The sequence below is a fragment of the Astyanax mexicanus genome, chromosome 19, assembly GCF_023375975.1.
Source record: "Astyanax mexicanus isolate ESR-SI-001 chromosome 19, AstMex3_surface, whole genome shotgun sequence".
Classification (NCBI taxonomy): Eukaryota; Metazoa; Chordata; class Actinopteri; order Characiformes; family Acestrorhamphidae; genus Astyanax; species Astyanax mexicanus.
Window position 1 is genome coordinate 16,260,454 of NC_064426.1, and position 27,450 is coordinate 16,287,903.

Consider the following 27,450-nt stretch of genomic DNA (forward strand, 5'->3'; position numbering starts at 1 on the left):
TTGGGGGCATGGGCATAGCTACCCCTTTTTATGCTGTGTCTGTCTGACACTTATGAGTTAATTATTATTGCAGCTTGCCAATTAACTTTCCACCACTGTCCTTTGGTCAGTCTGTTTTTATAATAAATTAGTTAAAATAATGTATATAAAATCAGCTCTGCAAAGTTTTGAAATTGAAATGTCCATAGTTTTAATACAAAAAAAATTGCACATTGAAAAAGGTTAAACTTTTTGTAGGTTTTGTAGAAGGCCTTCTCTGGACACTTACTCCAACAAAACAGAATAAACTCATTATAATACCCTTAATTTCAGAGGAAACAATAAGTGAGCAGGTGTACTAATATATACATATACACCCATATAGTGTATTTTTATTTAGAACTTAGCTTACTTCTGCTTATTATAAAATCATAATTTGTGCTCTTACCGATAGTGATGCCAACAGTGCTGCTCCTGGATGAGGTGGAGAAGATGCTTGTGTATGAACAGTCACAGCTGTACTGGCCCTGATGTGATGCATCCACAGTCAATCTAAATGTTGTTGAATATGTAGCTGTTTGGTTTTTTATTAATAATCCATTTTTATATAAATGGTAGTTTAACGTCGTGTAGTAAAGGGGAAAAGTACATTTGAACTGAACAGACTCCCCAGGTGAGACGACAGAGTGCGATGAGATCAGGGTGAGCGCAGGGATTAGGACATCTGTAAAAGAAAAGTAAGTTAAAATACATCATACGCATTTTCTTTGAAGAGTGTTTTGTTTAAACTGCTGCACAAATGCAAGTAATATTTATTAACAACAAAGCCCCAGTAAAATCACACACTGTTCCCCACAGGCCATTATGGTAGATCTCCACCACACCAAATTTTTTCAGCATTTTTATTACTTTTTGCAAAGTCAAACGTTTACATACACTAAGATTACTATACCTTTAAAACGTATAGGACAGCCCATATTATGGTATGATGTCTTTGGGCGCTTCTAATATTTTAATTAGAGATACACCTGTTGATATCTTTTAAGGCACACCTGAAGGTGCCTCGTTCATCTCTACAAACAGTTATACGCAAGTAATGTTGCATAAAGTGGCCATTTCGAGCTGCTCAGTAAGGACACAAGTACTGTGACCCAGAGAGGAACGCGCGTTGCTCCGAATTGTGCATATCCACACAAGATCATACGTATAAGACTTCGTAAAGATGCTGCTGAAGCGGGTAGAGTGTGTCATTATCCACAGTAAAATGAGTACTGTATCGTCATGGGCTGAAACATTAAAAAGCCAGATTAACAAAGACCTTACTTTTTGAAGACATGTCCTGTGGTCTGACAAATCTAAAACTGAACTGTTTGGCCATAATGACCATTATTACGTTTAAAGGAAAAAGGGAGAAGCTTGAAAGAATGAGAATAACATCCCAACTGTAAAAACAGGGGGGTGGCAGCATTATGTTGTAGAGTTGTTTTTCTGCAGAAGGGACTGGTGCACTTTACACAATAGACAGTAGTCCATCTTTCAAATGGACAATGACCTGAAGCAAACTGCTAAACTGGTAACAAAGTGGGTTAAGGATAACAAAGTCAATGTTTTGAAGTGGCTATCACAAAGCCCTGATCTCAATCCAATAAACATTTATAGGCAAAGTTGAAAAGGCAGGTGTGAGCAAGGTGACCTACAAACATGACTCAGTTACAGCAGTCTGTCAGGAGGAATGGGCCCAGATATCTGCCAACTATTGTTTTGGTTAACGTTTCGGTTTGATATTAAAAACTGATCAACATTTTAGCTTTTATTTTCAGGTATTTACATCTGGATCTGAGACACTGTTCAGAAGATAGCACCTTGTTTCTGAACCCACCCATTTTTCTTTTGACCAAAAGTATTGGAACATGTGACGGTCAGGTGTGTTGTGTTGCCCAGGTGTGTCCTAATACTTTATTTATTTAAACAATAAATAGTGCTGAATGTCTAAAAGCTCAGTTTCAGATTTAGATTTCACTATGAGTGAAAAACAACCAACTGTGCAGCTGAGGGAAGATGGAAAATCGATCAGAGCCATTTAACAAATTGTCCCACAATTGCCAATAAACCGTTTGGAATGTCCTAAAGAAGAAAGGCATTACTGGTGTACTAAACAAAAGATGTTGAACAGGTAGATCAAATAAAACCACAGTAATTGATGACAGAAACATTGTAAGTGCTGTAAAGAAAACCCCTAAAACAACTGTGTTCAATTGTACTTTAGCGTAGCGACGCTGTTTGTGGTAAGCTTACCAAACAAATTTTATGTTACAGTAATTAATATTAGTAATTAATATTAAAATGCCGTTTGCATATGCTGCCAATTATAGTAGGTCTTAATCAATGATAGCCCAAGAACGTTTTGGAAAAAAAATTATAGAATATGGTTGCTCCAATTAATTTTCACAGTTTGCCACTCCACTGGTGCTGGTATTCTCATTTTTAATAACCAGTATAGGAGCAAGGAAAAATAAGCAACATTGATTTTACACCCAAACAAAATAACAACAAGCTGTTGTCAAATAAATTGGGCTTATAGTGTTTGAAAAACTGTGTGTGAACAGTCATGCTTCAAAAAATATGGCAAGACTACAGATGTTGAAACAGGAGCAGTATAAAAGTGTTGAGTTTTTACCTACCTCTACAAGTAACCCCAGCATCTTCACCATGATTACAGTTGTGTGATGATGCACGATGGCAGCCTGTAATGGAGTTTTCACTTCCAGAACAAGCAACATCATCTAAATGTATCGGGCCACTTCCTCCACCAAAATGAGCACTGTCGTGGGCACTGAGAGCTTCTCCACATCCCATCTGTCTGCACACCACTGCAGCATCATTCATGTCCCAGTAATCATCACACACTGTTCCCCATTCGCCATTATAATAAACCTCCACTCTACCAGAGCAGAAACCAGTTCCATTAACAAGTCTTATGTTCACGCCATCTATTACAAAAGAAGAAGAATACACAGCTTTATCGCACATGAGCTTATTTTGTCCAATTACCACATTTACATATTTCCAGATGTTGAATTAAGTCTTGCACTAAATTACATTATATGGGGAGATGAGTTGATTCACTGGAACATAAAATATAAATTTAAGCCTCACTTTGTGGTAATGACAGTAACTTGTGTTGTTGAGAAAGAAGCCTGATGTCAAACCTCACTCTTATTCTTAAACAGAAACTCACAATAAGGCAGAGGTGGAAAAAGTACTGAAAAATTGTATTGTAAAAAATTGTATTACCTTTACTTTGCTAAAATTCTACTCAAGTAAAAGTAAAAAAGTACTCAATTTAAAATGTACTTTGAGTAAAAAATACATAGTTACTTTCAATTGACATAGGTGACTATAAACCATATTTTTATACTTTTACAGTTTTATAGTTTTACTTGCCATTTATATACTTTAACTGCTATTTACATGTTTTTTTAACATTCAAACAGATTGTTAAATGTTCTCAATTAAAACATAAGAAATATTATTAAAAACATGAAATCATACAAAAAAGAATGGGGCATGCGCAGTGCCGTAAAGAAGCACATATGGATGGGTAGCATAACCCCGAACACACAGACCCCAGGCTACACTGATTCACACAGTGTCCCTCCCACTAACGGTAATAAACACTGCTGGGAAAAGTTCAGCTGCGCTGCCATGGAGAACAAAACTCAGTGCAAACTATGCGTGATAAAATCAACGTAACATAAATACAGTGAACATTTATGAGACATTTCTCTCACCACCAAGACTTTTAAGAAAGGTAAACTCTATTTGTTAAGCACGTAACGTAGCCCAGCTCAGCTAACATGTTAGCTAACCTAGGTAGTTTGATATGTCTCCAGTTTAGTTCAGTGTTGTTTAATGTCTAAAAGGGGTTCGAAAGCTTTTGACACTAATATTAAATTATTCAGAGAATTTTAATTTTATCAATTAATATTACAAAATGAATTAAAAACACCTAAAATATACAATTGAACATGCAATATTCAAAATATGGTAAAAACAAGAAAAAAAAATACAGGTGCTTTTCAGATTTTCTAATTTTTTATTTTAAACTGAAATATTTATACGTGTGTTTATATAAGTGTTTTTACAGTTCTTTATTTAGCTACAAAGTGTTTACATTCACCATGTAAAATTATAAACTGCTTTTTTTCTTCTAGTAACCCAGGGGGATTAATTACACAAGCTGCTGTAAAACTATATATATATATATATATATATATGTATGTATGTATGTATGTATGTATGTATATAGCCGTGGGTGGGCCGGGGCGCGTTAAGACGATAAAGTAGAAGCTTTTGCTTTGATGCCACGCTCATTTGTTCGTGAACGTTGAATTGAACACAACACATTTTATAGTAAAGAACTTGAACGTGAATTAGTTCACATTATGTGTCACGAACGGCAGACATCCCTGTAAATGAACATTGGAATTTGTTTTCCATTGAAAACTGAGTGACATCTGTTTTCTCTTTTGAAACGCAACAAAAGAAATTTCCTCCCTCCTGTATTCTTGCTGGAGGAGCGAGCGAGCAAGCGAGAGAGAGAGAGAGAGACCAATGACGAGAGTGAGAGAAAGCGCTGCAATGTTTAAAAAAAATGGAAGTGATGGCCATACCTGTCAAGTCTCCCGTTTTGGCCGGGAAACTACCGTATTTTACTCCTCTTTCCCGCCGTCCTCCCGTATTAGTATTTTCCCGTAAATTTCCCGTATTATACTAAATAAAAAAATATATAGGCCACAGGCGACAATGCACTGACCGCTGTGTGTCTCTTAACCAATCGTGGTGCCGGTTCAAGGAGAAAGTCCCGCCTTTCAGGAGAAACAGCCAATCAGCTAGCTGGTTTTGCGGAGCGCAGTTTAGTGTGTGGGAAGCCCCGCCCCTCCCCTCGCTGTGAGTTCAGGCAGCTAGTCGGAGCAGCTGACGTTAAAACTAATCTGGATATACGGAGATTTTTCTAAAAGAAAGGTAACTAACCAAAAGACTCTTCTCTGAATCAAAACATAAATTAAACCCACTGTGTGTTTAATAAAATACAGCTTGTGACTCAGTTAGCTTAACTTTAGAATTAGCTAGATAGATATTCAGGGTTTGAGAAAAATCTACATATATATATATATATATATATATAATGCCCTGCCCTGATGTGCCTGATCAGCCAATAACTATCATTTCCAAACTCTATTAGTTCAGGGCTAGTTTTAGGGTTTGTTAGAATTTGTTTAAATCTCAAGTATTGTGGTAATGTATTATAATGTAATGTAATGTATTATTTAGAAGGGGTAGAAGAGATGGTTGAGCTGGAGAGAGAGAGAAAATGTGGAGAGGGCTGAAATTAACTGAACTGATCAGGAGTGGACTGAACGATAGAAAGAAGTATTAATGAAAGATTATTAATTGTGTAGGCCCCTTAGGACTATTATTTACTTATGGAATATATCTGATCCATGTCCTTTTTGTAAATTTGTGCACCCTTCAATTTCAATTTTAAATCTATTAAAAAAAAAAAAAAATATATATATATATATATATATATATATATATATATATATATATATATATATATATATATATATTTTTTTTTTTTTTTTTTTTTTTTCCCTCGTTTGGGCTGTTGGGGCGGCGGAAAAAATCCCTTATTTTTAAGTCCAAAACTTGACAGGTATGGTGATGGCACGGAGACACTGATTCTCCTTATGAACAAACATTTAAAACAATTTGTACTGCTGCAAGTTTCATCACCTGGTATGAAACCCACAATTGCAGTGTCATGAGCAAATGTCTACAATGAGCAGTTTCAAAGAACGTATTGTGATTTCTAGCTTGTAGTGGGAAAAAAGTATTTATTTAAATATCTCAGGAAAAAAGTAAAATGAACTGAACTTTGAACTAGTTCAGAATTAAAATTGTGAACTTTGAACGTGAACTGTTCACTTTAAGCATGTATGAACTGAACTTGAACTAGTTCAGAAAAGCTGTGAACTGGCACAACACTGTTGGCATGTACCAAGCCATGGCAAACATTACAAATTCACCATTAGTGCATCATTAGTTTACTACAGTATCTTATCAACAGTAGGAAACAATTAGTTTACCTTAATATGTTTTTTTAAATTCGATGGTGAATGTTTGAACGCCATTAGCTCGTGCTGCTGAGCTGCATCACATCTGAAATCAGTTGTTTTTGCTTCCAACCATTCCGAAGCCCCTCGCTGCAGCTGGAGAGGCCTAATTGGGGTCTTCCTACCAACTTTCTCACTGTCGCACTTCTGGAGTTTGACGTGACGTGCAGGTCATGCATCAGATACAAAGCAATAGAGGGTCTGAATGGTATATGTTTATACTTGTTATCCAACCACAAGCTTTCCGGATGGTGCGATTTATCTGTTTGTTTTTTATGTTGCCAGAATGAAATATAATATATAATTTAATTTAATTTAATCTTCAGACAGTGTTTTTCCAGCATTTTATTTTTTACTCAGTATCAGGTAGTTTTTCAATGTAGCGAAGTAAATTACTTGTGTCAAAATGTAGTTGAGTAAAAGTAAAATTTTAAAAACTACTTAAAAAATTACAAATTACTCATAAAATCTACTTAATTACAGTAACGTGAGTAAAGGTAATTCTTTACTTTCCACCTCTGCAATTAGGTATATGTTTGAGTAAAATAAACATTGTTGTTTTATTCTATAGACAATTTATAACATTTCTTCTAAATTCCAAATAAAAATATTGTTATTTAGAGAATTTATTTGCAGGAAATGAGAAATAATGAAAAAGAAGCAATGCTTTCAGACAGATGCAAAGAAGACAAGTTCATATTAATTTAAAAACAACAACAAGTTTGAGTTTGATCCACGCCCTTACTCCTCCCACTCTTCGACCTATATAAAGCGTCACTTCCTCTTTACCTGCGTCACCTAACTTTGCCAAACATTCACACAAAGCAATCCAGACTGACCACTGACTTCCTTTAGGCCCTGCCTAAAATTATTTTTTGCCTTGAACTTCTGTGTCCTCTATTGCTATATGTACATCATTAATTGTAAGTCGCTTTGGATATAAGCATCTGCCAAACCTAATGTAATGTTTTTTTTTTTTTTAACCCTGTCATGGCCACCTCTATCTCCAGACCGGAACTACATTAAAAACCTCTGTAATATAATCAGGAGAAAGACGGATGGTCAGTTATTCCACCAAATACTGATTTCTGAACTCTTTCTGAGTTAGTACTGTTGTTGTTTCCAAATGAACATAAACTTGTTTTCTTTGCATTATTTTGAATTTCATATTTTTCGCTATTTTAACCATTTCTGCATTTTCTGCAAATAAATGCTCTAAATGCCAAATTTTTATTTGGAATTTGGGAGAAATGTTGTCCGTAGTTTATACAATAAAACAATATTAATTTTACTGAAACATAAATCTTTAAATATTAAAATCTGAGAAATTGATAATTTTGAAGTGGTCTTTTTTCAAGAGCTGTTTATGTGAAGTGAGGTCATTCAGTAATCAATTAGTTAAAAGTATTACAGTGTTTTTGATTAAATTTAAACTTACCAGCCAACCAGGAATTTCCAAGTATAATGACTACTGAAATAAAAAAAGAGGTTTTCATTAATACACATGTTAAGTAATACATTCTCATTAAATTATTAAGTTCTCTTTAAATAATAATGCTGACCTCCAGTATTTTATTGCACATCTTAGGACTTACAGAAAGAATGGCAAAAATAAAGCCTGAAACACTTAATCACTTTATATCCTTGGTGTCTTACTTGTTGTGAGAAGCAATGGCACCATTTAAAAGGGGTAAATGCTTTACTGTGCCAACTTTTTCGGAAAATGTTGCAGGCCTTGAATGCAGGGATGAATGTATATTAATCGAGGCATGTCACAATTTTGTAAACCTATTAGTGAAGATCAGAGTTTGACAGTTTATACATAAAATGCACAAAAATGTAGCATGCCTTGATTAAAGCAGATTCCTGTGAACCTCATAAAATGGGTTATCTAGTCCAAAAAAGGCTACAAAAGGCCTACACAAGTAATATTAAAAAACAGGGTTCCCCTTTTCGAAAGTTAAATTTAACCACTTTTCAGGTATGTTCAGGGTTCATTTAAAAGCCTTTTCAACACCCTTTATACATCCAATCTGATATACATCAATATAGTTTTAGAACACCCCTATGTTTTCGCTGTCCAGTAGCATTGCTGTATGGCCCAAACATATTTATTTTCTCATGTTAGCAGTGACTATATTACTTTATCACGTGTGTTTACTTCTCACATGTTCTCTTGACAAAAAACTCACGCATAGAAACAAGCATATAAACACATGAGCACACACTCAAAACACCCTCAAACAACATAAAACGCCCTCATAACCTCAAACAAAGTATAACACTGCCCCCAGAGCATGATTTGAGCGAAGTAAATAAAAACATGAGGCGGATACAGAATACACTGTGGGGAGATGAATTTTACAAAATGTTAAAACTGTGGATTTTATTGTGTATCAAGTTCATCTGTGTGGCAGGTGTTTCTAAAATAATGGTCAGTAATTGCTCTTGCAAATCAGGTACTTGCATATTTAATTGCCTGAAGCACCTCCCCCTTCAAAATTAACTTCTTATAAATACCTTGCACTTCGCTTGTGCATCATGATAAGTTTTTCAAAAATGTAATGGGAGACTGCACGACACTTATGCCCATTTTCCACGCAGCCACCTCTGCCTCCCCAATGCAAGCTCTCCCATATTCTGCCCAGCATTCTGCTTCTCTCCTCTCTCCTCTTGCCACTCTCTCTGGCTGCGTCCAGAAACTTTTGCTACTCCTCCTCTCCTACTCCTCCTCTCCTACCCCGGAAGAAGGTGGAGGAATCGAGGAGGGGAGGAGGAATGGAGTGAAGGAGCTGTAATTGGGGAAATGGTACAGCTGATCCCTTTTAAATAGGATGTTGACTACCAATAAACTGAGCCAATCACATCGCTCACTTTCAGCACATGCCGGATAGTGCCCAGCCAATCACAGCTTCTGGATAGAGCGCCACATACAAAAATAAAAACGAGAGATCAGTAAACACAATTCCACATTTTAGAGATCAAGCTTCAAAGTGCAGCCTGTTTAGCCAGTGATGAAGGTTGCATATGTAAATATAAATTATTTTAATAGTAAAATATGATTTAATCAAATGTAATAAAACAAATAACAACTATTAATAAATAATACATTTAATAATAAATATTATATTTTGCACACATGTTGAAGTGAAAAAATATTTGATTAAACAGCATCAATTGAACATTACTATCACACAGCTAAATATTCAGATACTCCAATAAAATCCTGCTTACTCCCAGGCATTTTGGACACATTTATCTGGCCAGTGATATATATATATATATATATATATATATATATATATATATATATATATATATATATATATATATATATATATATATATATATATATATTGTGGTAGGCCCCTGGGGTAGGGGGGCGTGACCACTGTGACCCGGAAGGAGGAAGCACACAGAGAACACAGACACGGGGAGTAAATGAACTCAAAACGTACCTTTTATTTGCTTTTAACGCCCTCCACCACACCCAAAAACAACTCAAACAAACATACTCAGCCCAATGGGGCTCTAGAGTCTGTATAATGAACTTTAGTTTAGTTCTAAAGGTCCGTGCAGCCTCAGCCCTCAGCTCCCCAGTCAAGAGTCCCCCTTCAGTGAGCTAAGGCTGAGTTTTATACCTGTCCCAGCCGGCTGCTTAATCAGTCCTGAATGCACACCGGCTGGGACAGACATGGCTGTGAGTTCCGGCGTGGGGCAGACCCACGGTTCCCCCGCCTCCTCACGCCACAATATATATATATATATATATATATATATATATATATATATATATATATATATATCATGTTTCAAATATGGGATAATTCTTGAGAATGTTCTATGGGATCACTCTTACTGAGCATACAGCTTATCTAAACTAAAAAATTATATTACTGCTTTACTGGCAGTTTAGATAGATAAGGAACCTAGTTAAGTAATACGCTTATGACGTATATTTGTGCGTTCCCTTCTCCATTCCCACGTGCTTTGTGGGCGTGGATGCAGTGATGTCATTCAAAAATCCTTAAAAGTCTTCTGGAGTACGAAGCTTTTATGTTCCCTCCGTTGGAAGCCTCCTACAGGAGAATTTTAAGTGGCTTCTTTCATCTCCTACGGTATTCGGACAGGCGGCAAGATGGAGTCACGAAATCAGTTTCCGGGTCACGGAGGAGAGGAGGAGGATCAGTAGGAAAAACGAGACAATTTTGCGGTTTCTGGACGCAGCCTCTGCCTTCTTGCTCCCAGGACTACGCACACCTCTAGGTCATGTGAATCCAGACCAGTCCCCATGTCGTGTGCTCCTACACCCGCTCCAAGGTCTCCTGTACCAACCCACAGAACTGTGCCCAGCCTGGCCTCACAGACTTTACTACAGTCTTTTGCCAGTCCTGGGCCCTTACCCATGTTTGTTTTTGTGCATGTGTCTGTTCCTGTTTTGGTTCCTGTTTCTGTCTGGGTCCCTGTACCTGTTTCTGGTTTTGAACCTGTTCTTGTCGCTGTGTTCTTGTCAATCCCTGTCATTGTTATGGTCCCTGTTTCTCGGTCTACCTTGTCTCTGCCTGTCTGATCTCTGCCTACCTCATCCCTTTCTGCCTGCATACCTCATCTCTGCCTGCTTGCCTGATCCATTCCTTCCCACCTGATCTCTGCCTACTTTATCCTTCCTGCCTGCCTGATCCCTTTCTGCCCGCCTCATCTATGCCTACCTCATCTCTGCCTGCCTGGCAACCTTACACAGCCTGCCTGCTTGTTTTCCTCATCTCTGCCTTCCCATCTGCCTTCCTGTCTCACATCTGCTCATCTGCCTTCTTTCTGTCTCACCCCTGCTTCCAAAATCTCTCTCTGCCTCATCTTTGCTTGCTAGTCTGCCTCATCTGTCTGCCTGATCCCCTCCTGCCTGCCTACCTCATCCCTTCCCGCATACCTGCCTCATTTCTGCTATCTCACCTGTATGCCTCATCTCTGCCCACCTGCCTCCTCTCTAGCTTCCTGCCTGCCTCATTTCTTCCTCTATAATCTCTTCCTGCCTCTTTGCTTGCCTTTTTTCCTCATCTCATGCCATTTCTTTTTCTGTATCTCTGCCTGCCTGATCCCTTCCTGCCTCACCTCTGCCTACCTTATCCCTCCCTGAATTTCTGCCTCATCTCTGCCTGCCTGCATGATCCCTTTCTGCCTGCCTACCTCCTATCTGCCTGACTGATTTCACCTTACCTCATTCCTGCCTGTTAGCCTAATCTCTGCCTGCCTAATCCCTTTCTGCCTGTCTACCATATCTCTGCCTGCCTGATACAGTCCTGTTTACCTGTCTCATCCCTTCCCACATGCCTCATCTCTGCCTACATCATCTCTGCCTGCCTGATCCTTTCTTGCCTGTCTCATCTCTGCCTGCTTACCTCATCTCTGCCTGCCTCAGCCATTCTCCTCCTCTGCACTCCTTTCAGGATTCAGCACACCTCATCTCTGCCTGCCTGTCTGATCCATTTCTGCCTCATCTCTGCCTGCCTGCCTAGCTCATCTCTGCCTGCTTGTCTGATCCCTTTCTGCCTCATCTCTGCCTGCCTGCCTAGCTCATCTCTGCCTGCCTGTCTGATCACTTTCTGCCTCATTTCTGCCTGCTTGCCTAACTCATTTCTGCCTGCTTGTGTGGAGGGTTAGAAAATTGCCTCCATCTACAGTTGTAGTAACACAGACACCCCCCACTTATTTTTTTATTTTATTATTTTATTGTTATTTTATTATTTTTGTATTTTATTGGAATTATCAGAACCATTCTAAAAGCTATTCAAGCTAGTCTTACACTTTTACATGGTGTTACACCACCCAACCGCTGGATGGCGCTTCATCCCAGTGAGCTGCATGGAGAACACACTAAAATTCGAGGACTGAGCATGCTCAGTTTAGAAATAAACTCGTGCTGCCTTCGAACAAGGTGCTTAATTGCTTTGTGTCCTCCACTGACTTGCAGGTAACTAAAAACACTACTTTAAACACTCTAGTTTACAGAAATAGTAATAAAAATGGCTAGGAGAGCGTTTTGTTAAGTGTTTTGAGGTGTTTTGTTGTTTAAAAAACGTTTAGTTTTGCCTGTAATCTAATCTTTGGTTCTGGGGTGACTAATCACTAAGCTGAGGGTGCCATCTTACCTAACAATGAGAGAGTCCATACACATGCTTTTCATGAGTATTTCTGAATGTTTTGTTCATGTAAAATAGCCAACTTTGTACATATTACAGAGTCATGCTTTGTTAAACAGCACTTTTGTTCTGAAACTAGAGCTAGTGACACCATATCGGTGCAGTTTTCTAGTATTCTGAGGTATGGTATCCACCATTTTGTGAGTTTCTGAGTACTATGCATAAGTGAGTTATGAGTATCCACGCAAATGCATTTCGTCTGTGTTTTGGAGTTAAAAAAATGGTTGTTTCTGATCAATCGAAGCCTTATTAGTGCAGTTCATAAAGTTAAAATGTACTACAGTGCAACTTCTATTTTTTCTGTGAGTGTAAGCAGTAATACTGGCAGTATTAAGCTACCTTGGCTGCCTCGAGTATATGTGTTTGTTGAGATGTTGGTGTAAATGTTGTATGTGTAGCTGTGTAATGGGGAAAATGTAATGTTGAGTAAATGTGTGATAGTATAAGCTAATATTTGAATATCTTATATATATATATTTAGATTTACATATACATATATTTTACATATACTCTGAAATGCATATTCGCATTTTACTGTCATGTTATTGGAGATACTATGAAACTAGCTAAACTTGTAAATGTCAAAGAAACCAAATATAATAAGTATTCTGTATTTTACATATTTACAACATATTTACAATGGGAAGTATATACAGGGTAAATTACAACAAGAATGTGTATGTGTATTTCTATATGAACAAATTATATTTTATACCTTGCTATTATATATGAAAAGAACTAAATAATAATTATTGAAGTGATGAAATGAATGAAAGAAATGTTGATTTTTAGAAATAAACTCGTGCTGCCTTCGAACAAGGTGCTTAATTGCTTTGTGTCCTCCACTGACTTGCAGACTTGCAGATCCAGTTATTTCTCAGGATACACAGTGCTGATGGGTCTGTGTATCCCTTGCTGCTGGCCCAGAAACCCCTAGACCTGGCGCCGGCAACAATTGGGGGCTCGTCCGGGATCTAGCGCCACCTCGCGGGGAAGGAGAGTACTGCAACTGAGACGGGGAGTCTAGCTTCAGGGAAGGCTGCATTATCGTGCGTCATCCAGAGAGCGGAGGCCGCTGTTGTCCAGTCCCAATGGCTACTTCTACCCCACGACGGATGCTAGTCTACACGATTCAGAAGAGACTTTCAGCTTTGAATGAGAGTCAGCTGCGGACAATTGCACACGCCATAGAAGAGGAAGAGTCAGCAGTCACCTTAGCTGACTTAGGTGAGCCAGACCTTTATGACTTCATTGTTGATTATCTACGGAGTGAGCGATTGAGAGACATGGAAGATGAGGGCATGACTCAACTCCTCATTCTTAATGACATGCTCATTGAGCTGTTGGCCAAAGAAGTAGGAGCTGATAAAAGTGACTGTGCTGCATCACTTCAGACCGACCATGCACCTTCTCATCAGCCAGATCCTGTCACGCCAGCTCCTCCCGATCCTGCTCCTTCTGTTCCACATCAGACTGCTGGGACTGCTGTCAATGACACTAACACCCCACATCAGAACAACCCAACCTTGACACCAGCCAGGTCTTCCACAAGGGTTGCTGATAGTGTCCCGCCAGGTAGATCCAGTCCACAGTCCAGCATCGCTGATCAGGTAGTGAGGTTTACTGATGTAGCTGCTCTGTTTCCACGCAGAGAATTCAAACTTCATGGTGGTCAAATTTCTGATACAGGGTCTGACATGTCATACAGTAGCCTTTGTAAACAACTTGATGAAGGGTTACAAGAAGGGTTTAGTGAGTCTGAGATTATCCGTACAGTGCTCAGGATAACCAAACCAGGTACCTTTAGAGAGATGCTTACCAATAAGGATGACTTGTCTGTAGGAGAGCTCAAGCGTTTTCTCCGCTCCCACATTAGAGATAAAAACAGTTCTGAACTCTTTTTAGAGTTAAGTAATGCTAGGCAACAAGATAAGGAGAGTCCACAGCAGTTTTTGTATCGCATTATGGGTCTAAAACAGCGAGTTCTTTTTGAGTCCCAACAATCTGGTGCTGACTTTTGCTATGACCGAAAGCTTGTTCAGGGCACATTCCTACACACGCTTTACCAGGGTCTTCATGAAAAAAGTAGCCATGTTAGACGTGACCTCAAACCTTACTTGACAGACTTGCAGGTTAGTGATGACTGCCTTTTAGAACAGATCACTAAGTCCACCAGTGAGGAGACAGATAGGTTAAAACGCCTTGGGTCAGTTGCCAAAGCCCGAACATTGACTGTAAGTACAGCTCAGCATACCAGTAGCGGACAGAACGATCAGTCTAAATCTGCCCATGTTGACTCAGAGTTACAGGCCAACCGAGCTGCAATCATGGAATTGACAGCCCAAGTGTCTTCCTTAACTAAAAGCTTGGCCCAGATGGTAAAACCCACTGAGAGCATGACCTCTAATAACTCCTCACCTCCTGTTTACCACCCAGCACCAATGCTTGAGACGAAAGGCAGGTGTCAAAACTGTGTACAGCGAAACAACTTGAGCTGTCCTCACTGCTTTATATGTGGTCAAGAAGGGCATAGGGCAATTGGCTGTCTGCAGAGGAAGCCGCCGGGAAACGGGGTGGGGTCACTGGGGCGGGGGCTGCCAGTGACCGTCGCTACTGAAAAGCCCTCTGTGCAGAAGCAATGTAAAGGAACGACCAAAGCAAAAAACCCACAGCATCCTTGTCCCCCTCCTAGAAAACATGTAGCTCAGCTCATAGGCAAAAAGTGTATGGTGTCGTGCACAATCAATAGGGTCCCAATCCAAATGCTGCTTGATTCAGGGGCTCAGGTGACTATAGTAGGGAGGGAATGGGTAGCAAAAATGTTGCCTAAGCTTAAAATAATGCCCCTTAACACTCTTTTGACCGATCACCCCCTTGAAGTATCTGCTGCTAATGGGACCGGGGTTCCCTTTGAGGGTTGGGCAGAAGTTGATCTTCAAGTATGTAGTGAGAGTCAGGGTCATGTAGCCATCCAGGTACCAATACTAATTGGTCAGAGCTCTGTTCAGTGTGCTCTTTTAGGTAGTAATGTCATAGCAGAGATAATTAAAGAAAACAAGGAAGAGCAGAGTGCAATTAATGTTATTGCCTTACTAAAGGAAGCTCTGAGTGTCAGTGAGAGTACAGTGGAGTCTCTGGTCTCTGTTCTTCAGATGTCAATACATAGAGAGACATCCCAATCCTTTAGTGTGAGAGTGGGAAAGCAGGGTGTACTAGTTCCTGCTGGTGAAATTTATGAAGTCAAGTGTAGGGTCAGAACCAAGCCAAAAGGGGGAACGATGCTCTTCCAACCTAGTCCCGAGTGTTATTGTCCTGAGGGGTTAGAGCCATTTCCCACACTAATAGATGTTCCCAGTGGTTTCTCTAAACTTGCAAAGATTCCCCTCCAGAACTCAACCAAACATGACATCTATCTTCCACGGAGAACTGTGTTGGGCACCCTTGAAGATGTTATAGCAGTACAGCCAGTAGAGCATTCCTGTGGGGCACCAGAATCTCAGAATTTCACCAGTACTCAAATGTGCACAGCACAGCTCAAACAAAGTGAAGGGTCTAGCTCAAGTCAAGAAAATGATGGAAATTCATTTATGGCAACCACAAAGGACAAGTGGCACCCCCCTGTTGATCTGTCACACCTTAGTGAGGATGAGCAACAGGTGGTCAGAGAAATGTTATACTGTGAGTCAGATGTATTCGCGAAAGATGATGCTGACATTGGGTGCATACCGAACCTACAACTGAAAATACACCTGAGAGATGAAACACCTGTGCAGAAGTGTTATAATTCAATACCCAAGCCTCTGTACCAAGAAGTGAAAGAGTATGTGCGGAATTTACTAGACCATGGTTGGATAAGAAAATCCATCTCTCCGTACTCGTCCCCTGTGGTCTGTGTCCGGAAAAAGGACAAGAGCTTGCGTCTCTGTGTGGATTTTCGTGAGTTAAACCGCAAAACAGTTCCAGACCGCCACCCACTTCCACGTATCCAAGATTTGCTTGATAATCTTGGTGGTTATTCCTGGTTCTCTATACTTGATCAGGGCAGTGCTTACCACCAGGGTTTTGTTGATGAGGCTTCCAGACATCTGACTGCTTTTAGTACCCCCTGGTCCCTTTATGAATGGAATCGGCTCCCGTTTGGTCTGACTAACGCGCCGGCTGCATTTCAAAGGACAATGGAGGGCATCCTTGATGGTCTGAGGGATGAATGCTGCTCTCCATACCTTGATGACGTCCTTTGCTTTTCCAAGACATTCTCTGATCATGTCAGGGACCTCAGGCGAGTGCTCTGTCGTCTAAGAGAGCATGGAGTGAAGTTGCGTCCTAAAAAATGTGAGCTGTTCAAGCGCCAGGTGAGGTACATAGGGAGGCTAGTATCTAGTGAAGGAGTTCAGGTAGACCCTAAGGACCTGGAAGCAGTGCTTCAGTTAAAAGAGAGAGAGCCAAAGACTGTAGGAGAGGTCAGAGCTTTATTAGGGTTCTTGGGTTACTATAGGTCCTTCATACAGGACTTTTCAAGGATTGCACGACCCCTGTTCAAGCTCCTGGAGGGTCCCAGTGAAGATAGCCACAACAAGACAAACAGCAAATCCAAAATAAGACGCACCACTCAGGGTCAGATGTCATCCAAGACACCTGTGCAGTGGACGCCGGAACACAGTACCATCCTGAATAACCTGGTGGACATGTTGACCCACCCACCCATCCTAGCATATCCAAACTTCGAACTACCATTTGTGTTACACACAGATGCTTCCAATGAAGGTTTGGGGGCTGTGATTTACCAGCAGCAGGGGGGAAAACTCAGAGTTATTGCCTTTGGCTCTAGAACACTAACACCTGCCGAAAGAAACTACCATCTCCACTCTGGCAAACTTGAGTTTCTCGCGTTGAAATGGGCAATCTGCGATAAATTTCGAGATTATCTGTATTATGCGCCCACTTTTACAGTATATACTGATAATAACCCCCTTACTTACGTGTTAAGCAGTGGCGGCTGGCCAATAGGGGGCGCTGGGGCGCCGCCCCCTTAAAAATGTTTAGATATTAAAATGAAATAATTATGAACTGCAAAATAGTTATAAATGTGTTTATTCATACTGTGTGTCTAATGGACATGTTAGATTTTATTAAAAAAATAAATATATCATTGCATTTAATTGCTCACATTGTGCACACTTCCTATGTGCAGGGCGCCGGTCTAATAAGAGTGTATGTAGGCACGTCAACTTTTGGCAAGCAGGTGATCTGAGGCTGATTTTTAATTGGTTATTTTAGGTTTTCCACAGGGCGCAGCGCTCTGCGTCCCGGACACACCCATTCTATTGCGTAGTGTGTCAGCATTGGCTTATTTTTTTAAAACATCGTGTGATTGGATAATTCCCAAATCAACTCATTAGTTCAGCTGCGGTTCGTTATCTCGATTCACGTTAAACAACATTTGCAGGCTGGAGCAGCATCATGAGAGAAAATTCGGTTTTGTCTTTACAAAAAAATGCTTTTACAAAGCGTTCACTTGAAGAAAAAAAGAGGATAAAGGAGCTTGGACCGGATCGTCCCAATTTACATATTCAGCAACAGGCAAGTGATCGAGGACGATCCTACACCCGGGCTTTTTCCAGCTCTTCCTACGACAAGCGGAGTTGGCTAGCTGGATGTGATGTAAGCAATGCCTTTTACTGCTTTCCGTGTTTGCTATTTAAAAGTTCTGGCACGGAGGAATTGTGGACAACTACTGGAGTAAGAGACTTAAAACATCTTTCAGAAAAATGCAAACGGCACGAAAACAGCCGCAGCCACTTAGACAATGCTATGAAGCTAAGTTTTTTGGGGAAACTTAGCATTGCTCAACAACTAGATGAAGGCTACAGGATTGCTGTTAGAAGGCACAATGAAGAGGTGACAAAAAATCGGCACATTCTCTCTAGAATAATAGATTGTGTTAAATTTTGTGGAGCATTTGAACTGGCCTTGCGTGGCCATGATGAAAGTAAAAGCTCGGATAATCCCGGCATCTTTCGTGGGTTGGTGGATTTTGTTGCTTCTCTTGATGGAGTGCTAAAAGAACACCTTGAGAATGCTACTGTGTTTAAGGGAACTTCGAAAACCGTGCAGAATGAACTGCTGGACTGTATGTTTTCTGTTTTGAGGGAGCATATTATCAAAGAAGCCCAGAGCAGTGATTTTCTTTCAATCCAGGCAGACGAGACAGTGGATATTGCCACGCAGTGCCAACTTGTGCTTGTACTACGTTATATCGATGCCAAAAACACTGTTCAGGAAAGGTTTTTTGAATTTGTCCCTCTGCAGTCGGCTACAGCTGATTCCATTGCTACAGCCCTAAAAGAACGTCTTTCAACTATTCTTCCTGAGGATCAAAAGGCTAAGCTCATCTGCCAGGCATATGATGGAGCCAGCGTGATGCGAGGTGCCACTGCAGGTGTTCAGAAGAAGATACAAGATGTGTACCCAAATGCCCACTACATCCACTGCTATGCACATCAGCTGAATCTAATAATGCAACAGGCTACTTCTCACATAACCAAAGTAAGAATATTTTTTTCTAACCTTAATGGATTTACCAGCTTTTTTTCCAGATCATCCAAGCGCACAAGTGTTCTTGATAAAGTTGTGGCCCACAGACTACCAGCATCCAGTAACATCAGATGGAACTTTCACAGCCGTGTCATCAATACTGTGTTTGATCACAGAGAGGACCTTATCCGCTGTTTTGAATGCATACAAGACTCTGGTGACTTTGACCCCATTACCGTCAGAGAGGCTGGAGCATTTGCCATGCTCCTGGAGGATCAGGATTTTAAGTTCTTTCTGCAACTTTTCCACCATATCATGCCTCATGTGGACCTCCTCTATGCCAAACTCCAGAAGAAGGTCATAGATTCAGTCTGTATCCAGAAGAGCATCCAGCAGTTCCAAGAGGACATTCAAAAGATCAGGTAATAGTTGAAATAGTTTATTCTTTTTGTTCTTTCTCTTCTTATTTTTTTCTTCTTTCTCTTCTTATTTTTCTTCATTGTTATAATAGTTTAAGTCTTTCTCTTTGGCAGAAATTCTCTTCACTCTATGGTTGGACAAAGCAGTGTAGGTAGCAGTCAGCCAGTAAAGAGGCGTCGGACACTCAGTGTAGAAGACCACGAAAGGATTGCTGCAGAAGTGAGTTGTTGTGGAAAATCACTGTTATGCTGGTTTATAGTAGTGGTATTTAGTCTAGTAGGAAGGTGTGCTTTATAGTTAGAATTAAATTTGTTTATGTGTTGTTATGCATGAGTGATTAGGGTATGTTGATGTAATATCTGTCAAAGATATTTTATTATATAAGTTGTACTGCAATGTATGGGTAATGAAGGGAAAAAACTAATTCTTACAACATTTGGATTTTGTATAATTGTGTCCCCCAAAAATGCTGTAAACATTTCATAACACAGTCTTAAAAAATGGCAGTAAAGTTGATTAAAATCAAAAGTTAGTTTATTATATAAAAATGTGTTCGTTCTTTGTATGACTTGTACATTAACATTTCGTGTTTAGAATGAAAAGTATGATTTTGTATAATCACTTTATAATCTTCATGTTTATCCTTCTCTCTCAAGGTCTGTGATATCATACTGGGACACACCAGGGAGCGCTTTTCCTTCACGAACCACCTTGTTAGTGCCACACTCCTGCAGGGGGACAGGTTTGAACAATACAACACAGCATTTCCTGAAGATGCACTGAGCAACACTTTAAAAGCCTATCCAGTGCTTAATGGAGGTAAGCTGAAGACAGAGCTTAGTCTCATCTACAGCAAGGAAGAGTTCAAAGCATGTTGTGGTGCTGTGGGCCTACTCCAGCTGTTTATGGAAAATAACCTAGAAGAAGTCTTTTCAGAAACTGTCACACTCCTGAAGATACTCATCACCACACCCATGACCACAGCAGAAGCTGAAAGGTGCTTTTCGACTCTGAAAAGAATTAAGACTTTTCTGAGAAACTCAATGACTCAGGACAGGCTGAATGCATTGGCCATGTTGTCAATGGAGAAAACACTGGTCACAGAGATGACTGATTTTAATAAGAATGTAATTGAGAAATTTGCAGGCCAGAAGGAAAGAAGGGCAAAATTCATGTTCAAATAGTGCTATTTTTTAAGATCCGTTTTATGTTTTTTTTTTTTTTTTTTTTTTTTTTTTTTTTTTTTTTACATTGGTTTGTTTGCGCCCCCCTCAGTTTTTTTAGCACCAGCCGCCACTGGTGTTAAGCACAGCCCGGTTGAACGCAGTTGGACATAGATGGGTGGGAGAGTTAGCTGACTTCCATTTCACCATTAAGTACAGGCCAGGTAAAGCAAACACCGACGCTGACACCCTTTCACAGTATCCACTGCAACTCCAAGATCATCTTAAGGAGTATACTGAAATCATGCCTCCAGAAGTAGTGTCTGCTGTCTGGCAGGGAGGAGAAGCTGTGAAAAATCAAGATGTGCTTGATGACCAAGATGAGCTTTCGGTGAGTGTTCCCCCCATAACTTCAGAGAATATTAGAGCTGCACAGAAGGAGGATATCGCCATCTGTGAAGCGAACAGATTAAAGAAAGTGTGCTGGAATCCTAACGACAAAGACAAGAGACAGATGGGACAAGAGACACGACGACTAGTACACGAATGGAATAGACTGAAAATTGACAAAGGAATTCTGTACAGGCAAATAGGACCACGTAAACAACTAGTACTCCCAGGTAAACTTAAGCCATTGGTACTTAAGCAACTCCACAATGATATGGGGCATGTGGGGGCTGATAAGGTCATCCATTTGGCCAGAGAAAGGTTTTACTGGCCTTTCATGCAAAAAGAAATCGAAGACTACGTCATCAGACAGTGCTCATGTATCAAGCAGAAGCGGCCTAACATTCCAGACAAAGCACCTATGGGGTCCATAACATCTACTTTCCCTTTTGAGCTTGTGTCTGTAGATTATCTTCACCTTGAACCAAGTAAAGGTGGCTACGAGTACATTTTAGTCTTATGTGACCACTTTACACGTTTCGCTCAGGCGTATCCAACTAAGAACAAATCTGGCAAAACAGCAGCTGAAAAGATTTTCTCTGACTTTATTCCTCGCTTCGGCTACCCTGAGAAGCTACATCATGATCAGGGGCGGGAGTTCGAGAACAGTCTCTTCCAGCGACTTGAGCAGCTAGCGGGAGTCTCCCATTCTCGTACCACCTGCTATCACCCACAGGGTAATCCAGTCGAAAGACTGAACAGAACTCTTCTCCAGATGCTTCGTACTCTGCAGGAGGAGAAAAAGACGGAGTGGAAGGACCACTTGCCTCATCTCATCCACGCATACAACTGTACAAGGCATGAAGCAACCGGCTATTCACCATTCTTTCTCCTTTATGGAAGAGCTCCACGCCTGCCTATTGATTTGCTGTTCGACCTCAAACCCCAAGAAGAGACTCTGACCAAGCAGGAATATGCACAGAAGTGGGCTTCTCGAATGCAGGAGGCATACAAGATCGCCGCAAGTAACAGCCAGAAAAGTTCTGCCAAAGGTAAAAAGCACTATGACCAAAGTGTTAAAGGCATTGTTCTTCAGCCAGGGGATCGTGTACTTGTCCGCAACTTGTCAGAGAGAGGTGGTCCAGGCAAGCTTCGTTCATACTGGGAGAGCAAGGTGCACAAGGTCATGGAACGAGTGGGAGATGGACCTGTGTATAGGATTCAAGCTGAGAAAGGAGACCGAAACATCCGCGTGCTGCATCGCAACCTCCTTTTGCTTGTGAATGACTTGCCAATTGAACCAAATGAGCAGACCAGTCAGAGACAAAACAAGCATCAAGGACGAAATCGTAACACAAACCGTAAAGAGCCAGACCAGTATTGTTCTGATGAATCCACTGATGAAGAATTCTTTTACAACAATCGACCTTTACCTGTGTATGAAAGGAGAATGACCAGATCCCAGCCATCCCCATCCAAACCACATTGCCACCTCCGAGCTGTAGCACCAGAATTCAGACCAGCGAGACAAGCAAGTGAGTCAGAGAGTGTGCAGCAAGAATCTGTGCAAGTGGAAGCACCCGACTCAACCCAAGCATCAACAAATGATGTGGAACTTGCTAGTGAAAATGTCCAAGAACTGCCTGAAGACAACGTGCTTCACCATGTAGATACAGAGGAATCCATAGAAGAAGCTGAACCTGATGTAGATTTGTCAGATGATGCAGAGCTGCCTGTGAGGAAGTCCAGTCGTGCTGCAAGGTCCAAAGAAATATTCACATATGAGCAGTTAGGTCAACCTTCATACCAACATTGGAGACCTGGAGCAAATGCAATGTTTACCTGTGGGCCTTACCCTATGACAATCTATCCATCATTTCCTGAAGCATGCTACTATGTGAGACCAGTACTTATGACTTAGACGTTTGACGAACACTAAAACTATACATTATGTACATAGACACACATTCACAGACAATAAACAAAACACAATGACTTGAAACAGCATTAATTAGTTTAGTTCTGAATGTCCGGAGACATCTCTTGAAGCCGGGGAGAGTGTGGAGGGTTAGAAAATTGCCTCCATCTACAGTTGTAGTAACACAGACACCCCCCACTTATTTTTTTATTTTATTATTTTATTGTTATTTTATTATTTTTGTATTTTATTGGAATTATCAGAACCATTCTAAAAGCTATTCAAGCTAGTCTTACACTTTTACATGGTGTTACACCACCCAACCGCTGGATGGCGCTTCATCCCAGTGAGCTGCATGGAGAACACACTAAAATTCGAGGACTGAGCATGCTCAGTTTAGAAATAAACTCGTGCTGCCTTCGAACAAGGTGCTTAATTGCTTTGTGTCCTCCACTGACTTGCAGGTAACTAAAAACACTACTTTAAACACTCTAGTTTACAGAAATAGTAATAAAAATGGCTAGGAGAGCGTTTTGTTAAGTGTTTTGAGGTGTTTTGTTGTTTAAAAAACGTTTAGTTTTGCCTGTAATCTAATCTTTGGTTCTGGGGTGACTAATCACTAAGCTGAGGGTGCCATCTTACCTAACAATGAGAGAGTCCATACACATGCTTTTCATGAGTATTTCTGAATGTTTTGTTCATGTAAAATAGCCAACTTTGTACATATTACAGAGTCATGCTTTGTTAAACAGCACTTTTGTTCTGAAACTAGAGCTAGTGACACCATATCGGTGCAGTTTTCTAGTATTCTGAGGTATGGTATCCACCATTTTGTGAGTTTCTGAGTACTATGCATAAGTGAGTTATGAGTATCCACGCAAATGCATTTCGTCTGTGTTTTGGAGTTAAAAAAATGGTTGTTTCTGATCAATCGAAGCCTTATTAGTGCAGTTCATAAAGTTAAAATGTACTACAGTGCAACTTCTATTTTTTCTGTGAGTGTAAGCAGTAATACTGGCAGTATTAAGCTACCTTGGCTGCCTCGAGTATATGTGTTTGTTGAGATGTTGGTGTAAATGTTGTATGTGTAGCTGTGTAATGGGGAAAATGTAATGTTGAGTAAATGTGTGATAGTATAAGCTAATATTTGAATATCTTATATATATATATTTAGATTTACATATACATATATTTTACATATACTCTGAAATGCATATTCGCATTTTACTGTCATGTTATTGGAGATACTATGAAACTAGCTAAACTTGTAAATGTCAAAGAAACCAAATATAATAAGTATTCTGTATTTTACATATTTACAACATATTTACAATGGGAAGTATATACAGGGTAAATTACAACAAGAATGTGTATGTGTATTTCTATATGAACAAATTATATTTTATACCTTGCTATTATATATGAAAAGAACTAAATAATAATTATTGAAGTGATGAAATGAATGAAAGAAATGTTGATTTTTAGAAATAAACTCGTGCTGCCTTCGAACAAGGTGCTTAATTGCTTTGTGTCCTCCACTGACTTGCAGACTTGCAGATCCAGTTATTTCTCAGGATACACAGTGCTGATGGGTCTGTGTATCCCTTGCTGCTGGCCCAGAAACCCCTAGACCTGGCGCCGGCAACACTTGCTTCATCTCTGCCTGCCTTATCTCTGCCTGCCTGCCTCATCTTTGCCTGCCTGTCTGCCTCATCTCTGCCTGCCTACCTACCTCATCTCTGCCTGCCTTCCTCATCTTAGCCTGCCTGTCTGATCCCTTTCTGCCTCATATTTGCCTGCCTGCCTCATCCCTTCCTGCATGCCTGCCTCCATAATCTCTCCCTGCCTCATCTTTGCTTGCCTATTTGCCTCATCTCTGCGTGCCTGATCCCTTCCTGCCTGATCTCTGCCTACTTCATCCCTTTCTGCCTGCCTACCACATCTCTGCCTGCATGCCTGTCTGCCTCATCTCTGCCTGTCTGCCTCATGTCCTATACCTCACTGCAATCTCATTGCTCCTAATCCATTTCTTCCAACCCTTTCAGACCTATCTTTCGATACCGTTCTGTCCATAGTTCCACACCATTTAGATCATATTTAAATAATAATAATAATAATTAGTAGTAGTATTATTATTAATAATTATTATTATCTATTAGCTATTGACATTCCATTTTAGTAATTTAAGTCTATAGTTTTTAGTTATTTAAGTAGTTAGTTAACTATTGTAGTTAGCTGAGCTAAGTAAATTGTAATTGCGGTGCGTAGCAGTGGACAAATAGCTTTTTTATTAAACGTGAAGAGACGAAACTCAGAGATGTGGGTCCGGACAGGACTAAAAATGACCGTAGGACCATGGAGTTTAGCAAAAAACAGTAGGTAATTCAGCCTGTAATTTTCTCAGAGGACGTTCCGAATGGGAATAAAATCACAGAGGATCTGTGTGCATTAGAGGGGTAATGATACCAAAAGGGCTTTTATTCAAAGTAAAAATAAAATAAAGATGTGTGATGATAAAAAAAACAAGTTAATTGAGGACTACCTTAATTGAATGACTAAATTCATTTAATTTTTTAAATATATTGTAGAAACACTAATACTAGCACGCAATAATAACTTTAAACTTGCAAAAGCAGTCTTCCCAGAAGATGATTACCAAACTATTGCATCAGATATTTAAGTTCTTCTTTGAGGTGAGGGGTAGTGGTTAAGACTTCCACTTGCATCAAATGCATATATAGTATGATAGATAGAATCTTGAAGATTATCAAACCCATGAGTAGCATTATGTTATGTGATATGAGTCAATTAAATGCAGCTTTGCTAGTTTGAAACATCAGCCTATTGGCATTTGGGAAAAGGATATGAGAGAGGGGAGAACTGGAGTTCAGAACCCCTCTGTCTGTCATGAAAAAAAACTTCAAGTGAAGACTCCTTAGATAGTAAAACATCACATCAACGTCACATCATTGTTTTATCCTAAATTGCTCATCTTGTAATGGACGTTGCTTTTTACTCAGGTTATGAATTATGTATGATTTATGATATGCAGTAAAATACTGCATTGATTTTACCATAAACACAACAATTTCTCTCCTGTATGATCTCACATGAGTCCCTTCAGTCCTCAGAGCTGTTGTCACAATAAATAACTGCCTACTGTTTGTATTTGTTTTTGCTTTTCAGTTACTTTCCCACCTTGTTTTAAATTTGGGTTGTACATGTAATAATTCGATAGTTTCATTATTGCTACTGAGAAAATTGGAAAATGTAATGAAGAAAAATGAATTGAATTTACCCAGCATTAAAGTGAGGTGAGGTCTCAGCATCCTGGTCCTCAGGTCCATGTTAATTCCAGTATGATTTGAGCTTCAGTGAGCACTGCTGCTCCCTTCACACAGCTCTACACTCATGTGCTGAAGACTGTATTTTATCGATGGCTGAAGAGAAGGAGGAGTTTCTCTTCCCTTTCTGCACTTTTTACTGTTTAGTAAAAGCCAAACCTCTAACAGTCAGTAGCCCAAGTGCCCAAGTACTGGCATCGAGGTTTACACTAGAAGATTTGCAACACCAATTCAACAGTATGATACAGTCTGGATTACCTGCACAAACCAGTGTTTGAAATTTGCATGAAAGTCAATCAACAAACTGGCATCAACAAGCTTTTTCAATTTCTCTCTCTGATAAACAATCAAATAATTATTTGGCATTACACTGAACTGTACCTGCTCAATACTAATACACTACATAATCTAATAAATTAATTCAGCTACTTTAAGTTGCGTCCATTGCTGGCACAGACTAGAATTCACTACCGACATCCAAACAGTACTTTTTTCTATACCTTTTTCTAAATTGCAACCAAAAAATACAAAAAGTGATAAATAAATCTGTTGTGTGAGAATAATTAACAGCCAACATGAGTAATCTCATTTGGTAACACTTCATAATACTGTTCCATAGTTAATAGGTAACTAAGTAGGAACTAAGCAGTAACTAAGTAATAGTGCTGCATTAACACCTAAATCTCTTCTATTGACCACCAGGGAGTATTGAGTAATTACTCAGTACGTAGTATTAACTCCACATTAATTACTGAGAGTTACATATCTCATGAAGAACTACTTAATGATTATGTCTCCTTTTTAGTAACTACTCATTAATTACTGCTTAAATCAACATTTACTACTGAAAACTCTTACATGCCACCTGAGGAACTATAGATCTAAATCAGTGTACACAAACAATTAGTTGATCAGTGGTGATAAGTCATATTTGAATGAAGCCAGTGACACCATTTGTAGTAGTTGTAGTAACCTTAGTTACCTTATTATCCTCATTATCTTCCAAATATAAGCAACACATAGTAAAATACTACAGTGTGTAATAGTCTGCTTAGCCCACATTTTTTGAAGATACCTAAGACTCTACGACTGACTGAAATCATTTTTGTTTTAATGATCACTGCTTTATTATTAACCACCAACCCTATAAAAGTTCATCAGTCTCACAGAGACTTTATAGTGTACACTATTAGGGTAATTACTGTAACAGTGCCAGTTCTCAGTGTGTTTATCTGCTGCTGCAGATTATTCCATCAGTCTTGATATTAAAGTCAGTGACACCATTTGTCATATATTAACCTTACTTACCTTAGTATCCTCAATATCTTC

General features: G+C 39.7%; 3 protein-coding genes across 3 annotated transcripts in view; 1 reads left to right on the plus strand and 2 right to left on the minus strand.

Annotated features, from left to right (window-relative positions):
• Positions 1-27,450, minus strand: part of LOC103034334 (uncharacterized) — a 381,713-nt gene that overhangs the window by 259,701 nt on the left and 94,562 nt on the right. The gene's annotated exons all lie outside the window — the stretch shown is intronic.
• On the minus strand, positions 167-26,730 carry LOC111196953 (deleted in malignant brain tumors 1 protein). The gene is made up of 4 exons (XM_049467609.1): positions 26,076-26,730; positions 7,597-7,629; positions 2,661-2,969; positions 167-703 (listed from the first exon to the last, which is right to left on the minus strand). The coding sequence occupies exons 1-4, from the start codon at positions 26,122-26,124 to the stop codon at positions 372-374; spliced, it is 723 nt and encodes a 240-aa protein (XP_049323566.1). The 5' UTR covers positions 26,125-26,730; the 3' UTR covers positions 167-371.
• Positions 17,690-20,557, plus strand: LOC111193847 (zinc finger MYM-type protein 1-like). The gene is made up of 3 exons (XM_022675915.2): positions 17,690-19,311; positions 19,423-19,528; positions 19,966-20,557. Exons 1-3 carry the CDS (start codon positions 17,816-17,818, stop codon positions 20,491-20,493), a joined length of 2,130 nt encoding a protein of 709 aa, XP_022531636.2. The 5' UTR covers positions 17,690-17,815; the 3' UTR covers positions 20,494-20,557.

What these genes read in the sequence shown, in the direction of transcription:
- LOC111196953 (XM_049467609.1), bottom strand. Translation starts at nt 26,124, where the DNA reads ATGGACCTGAGGACCAGGATGCTGAGACCTCACCTCACTTTAATGCTG. An exon ending in TGGAAATTCCTGGTTGGCTG is followed by an intron (nt 2,970 to 7,596) that starts GTAAGTTTAAAT and finishes CTTTTGTAATAG; the next exon opens with ATGGCGTGAACATAAGACTT. An exon ending in TGCTGGGGTTACTTGTAGAG is followed by an intron (nt 704 to 2,660) that starts GTAGGTAAAAAC and finishes TTTCTTTTACAG; the next exon opens with ATGTCCTAATCCCTGCGCTC.
- LOC111193847 (XM_022675915.2), top strand. Translation starts at nt 17,816, where the DNA reads ATGAGAGAAAATTCGGTTTTGTCTTTACAAAAAAATGCTTTTACAAAG. An exon ending in GAGGACATTCAAAAGATCAG is followed by an intron (nt 19,312 to 19,422) that starts GTAATAGTTGAA and finishes TCTCTTTGGCAG; the next exon opens with AAATTCTCTTCACTCTATGG. An exon ending in ACGAAAGGATTGCTGCAGAA is followed by an intron (nt 19,529 to 19,965) that starts GTGAGTTGTTGT and finishes TTCTCTCTCAAG; the next exon opens with GTCTGTGATATCATACTGGG.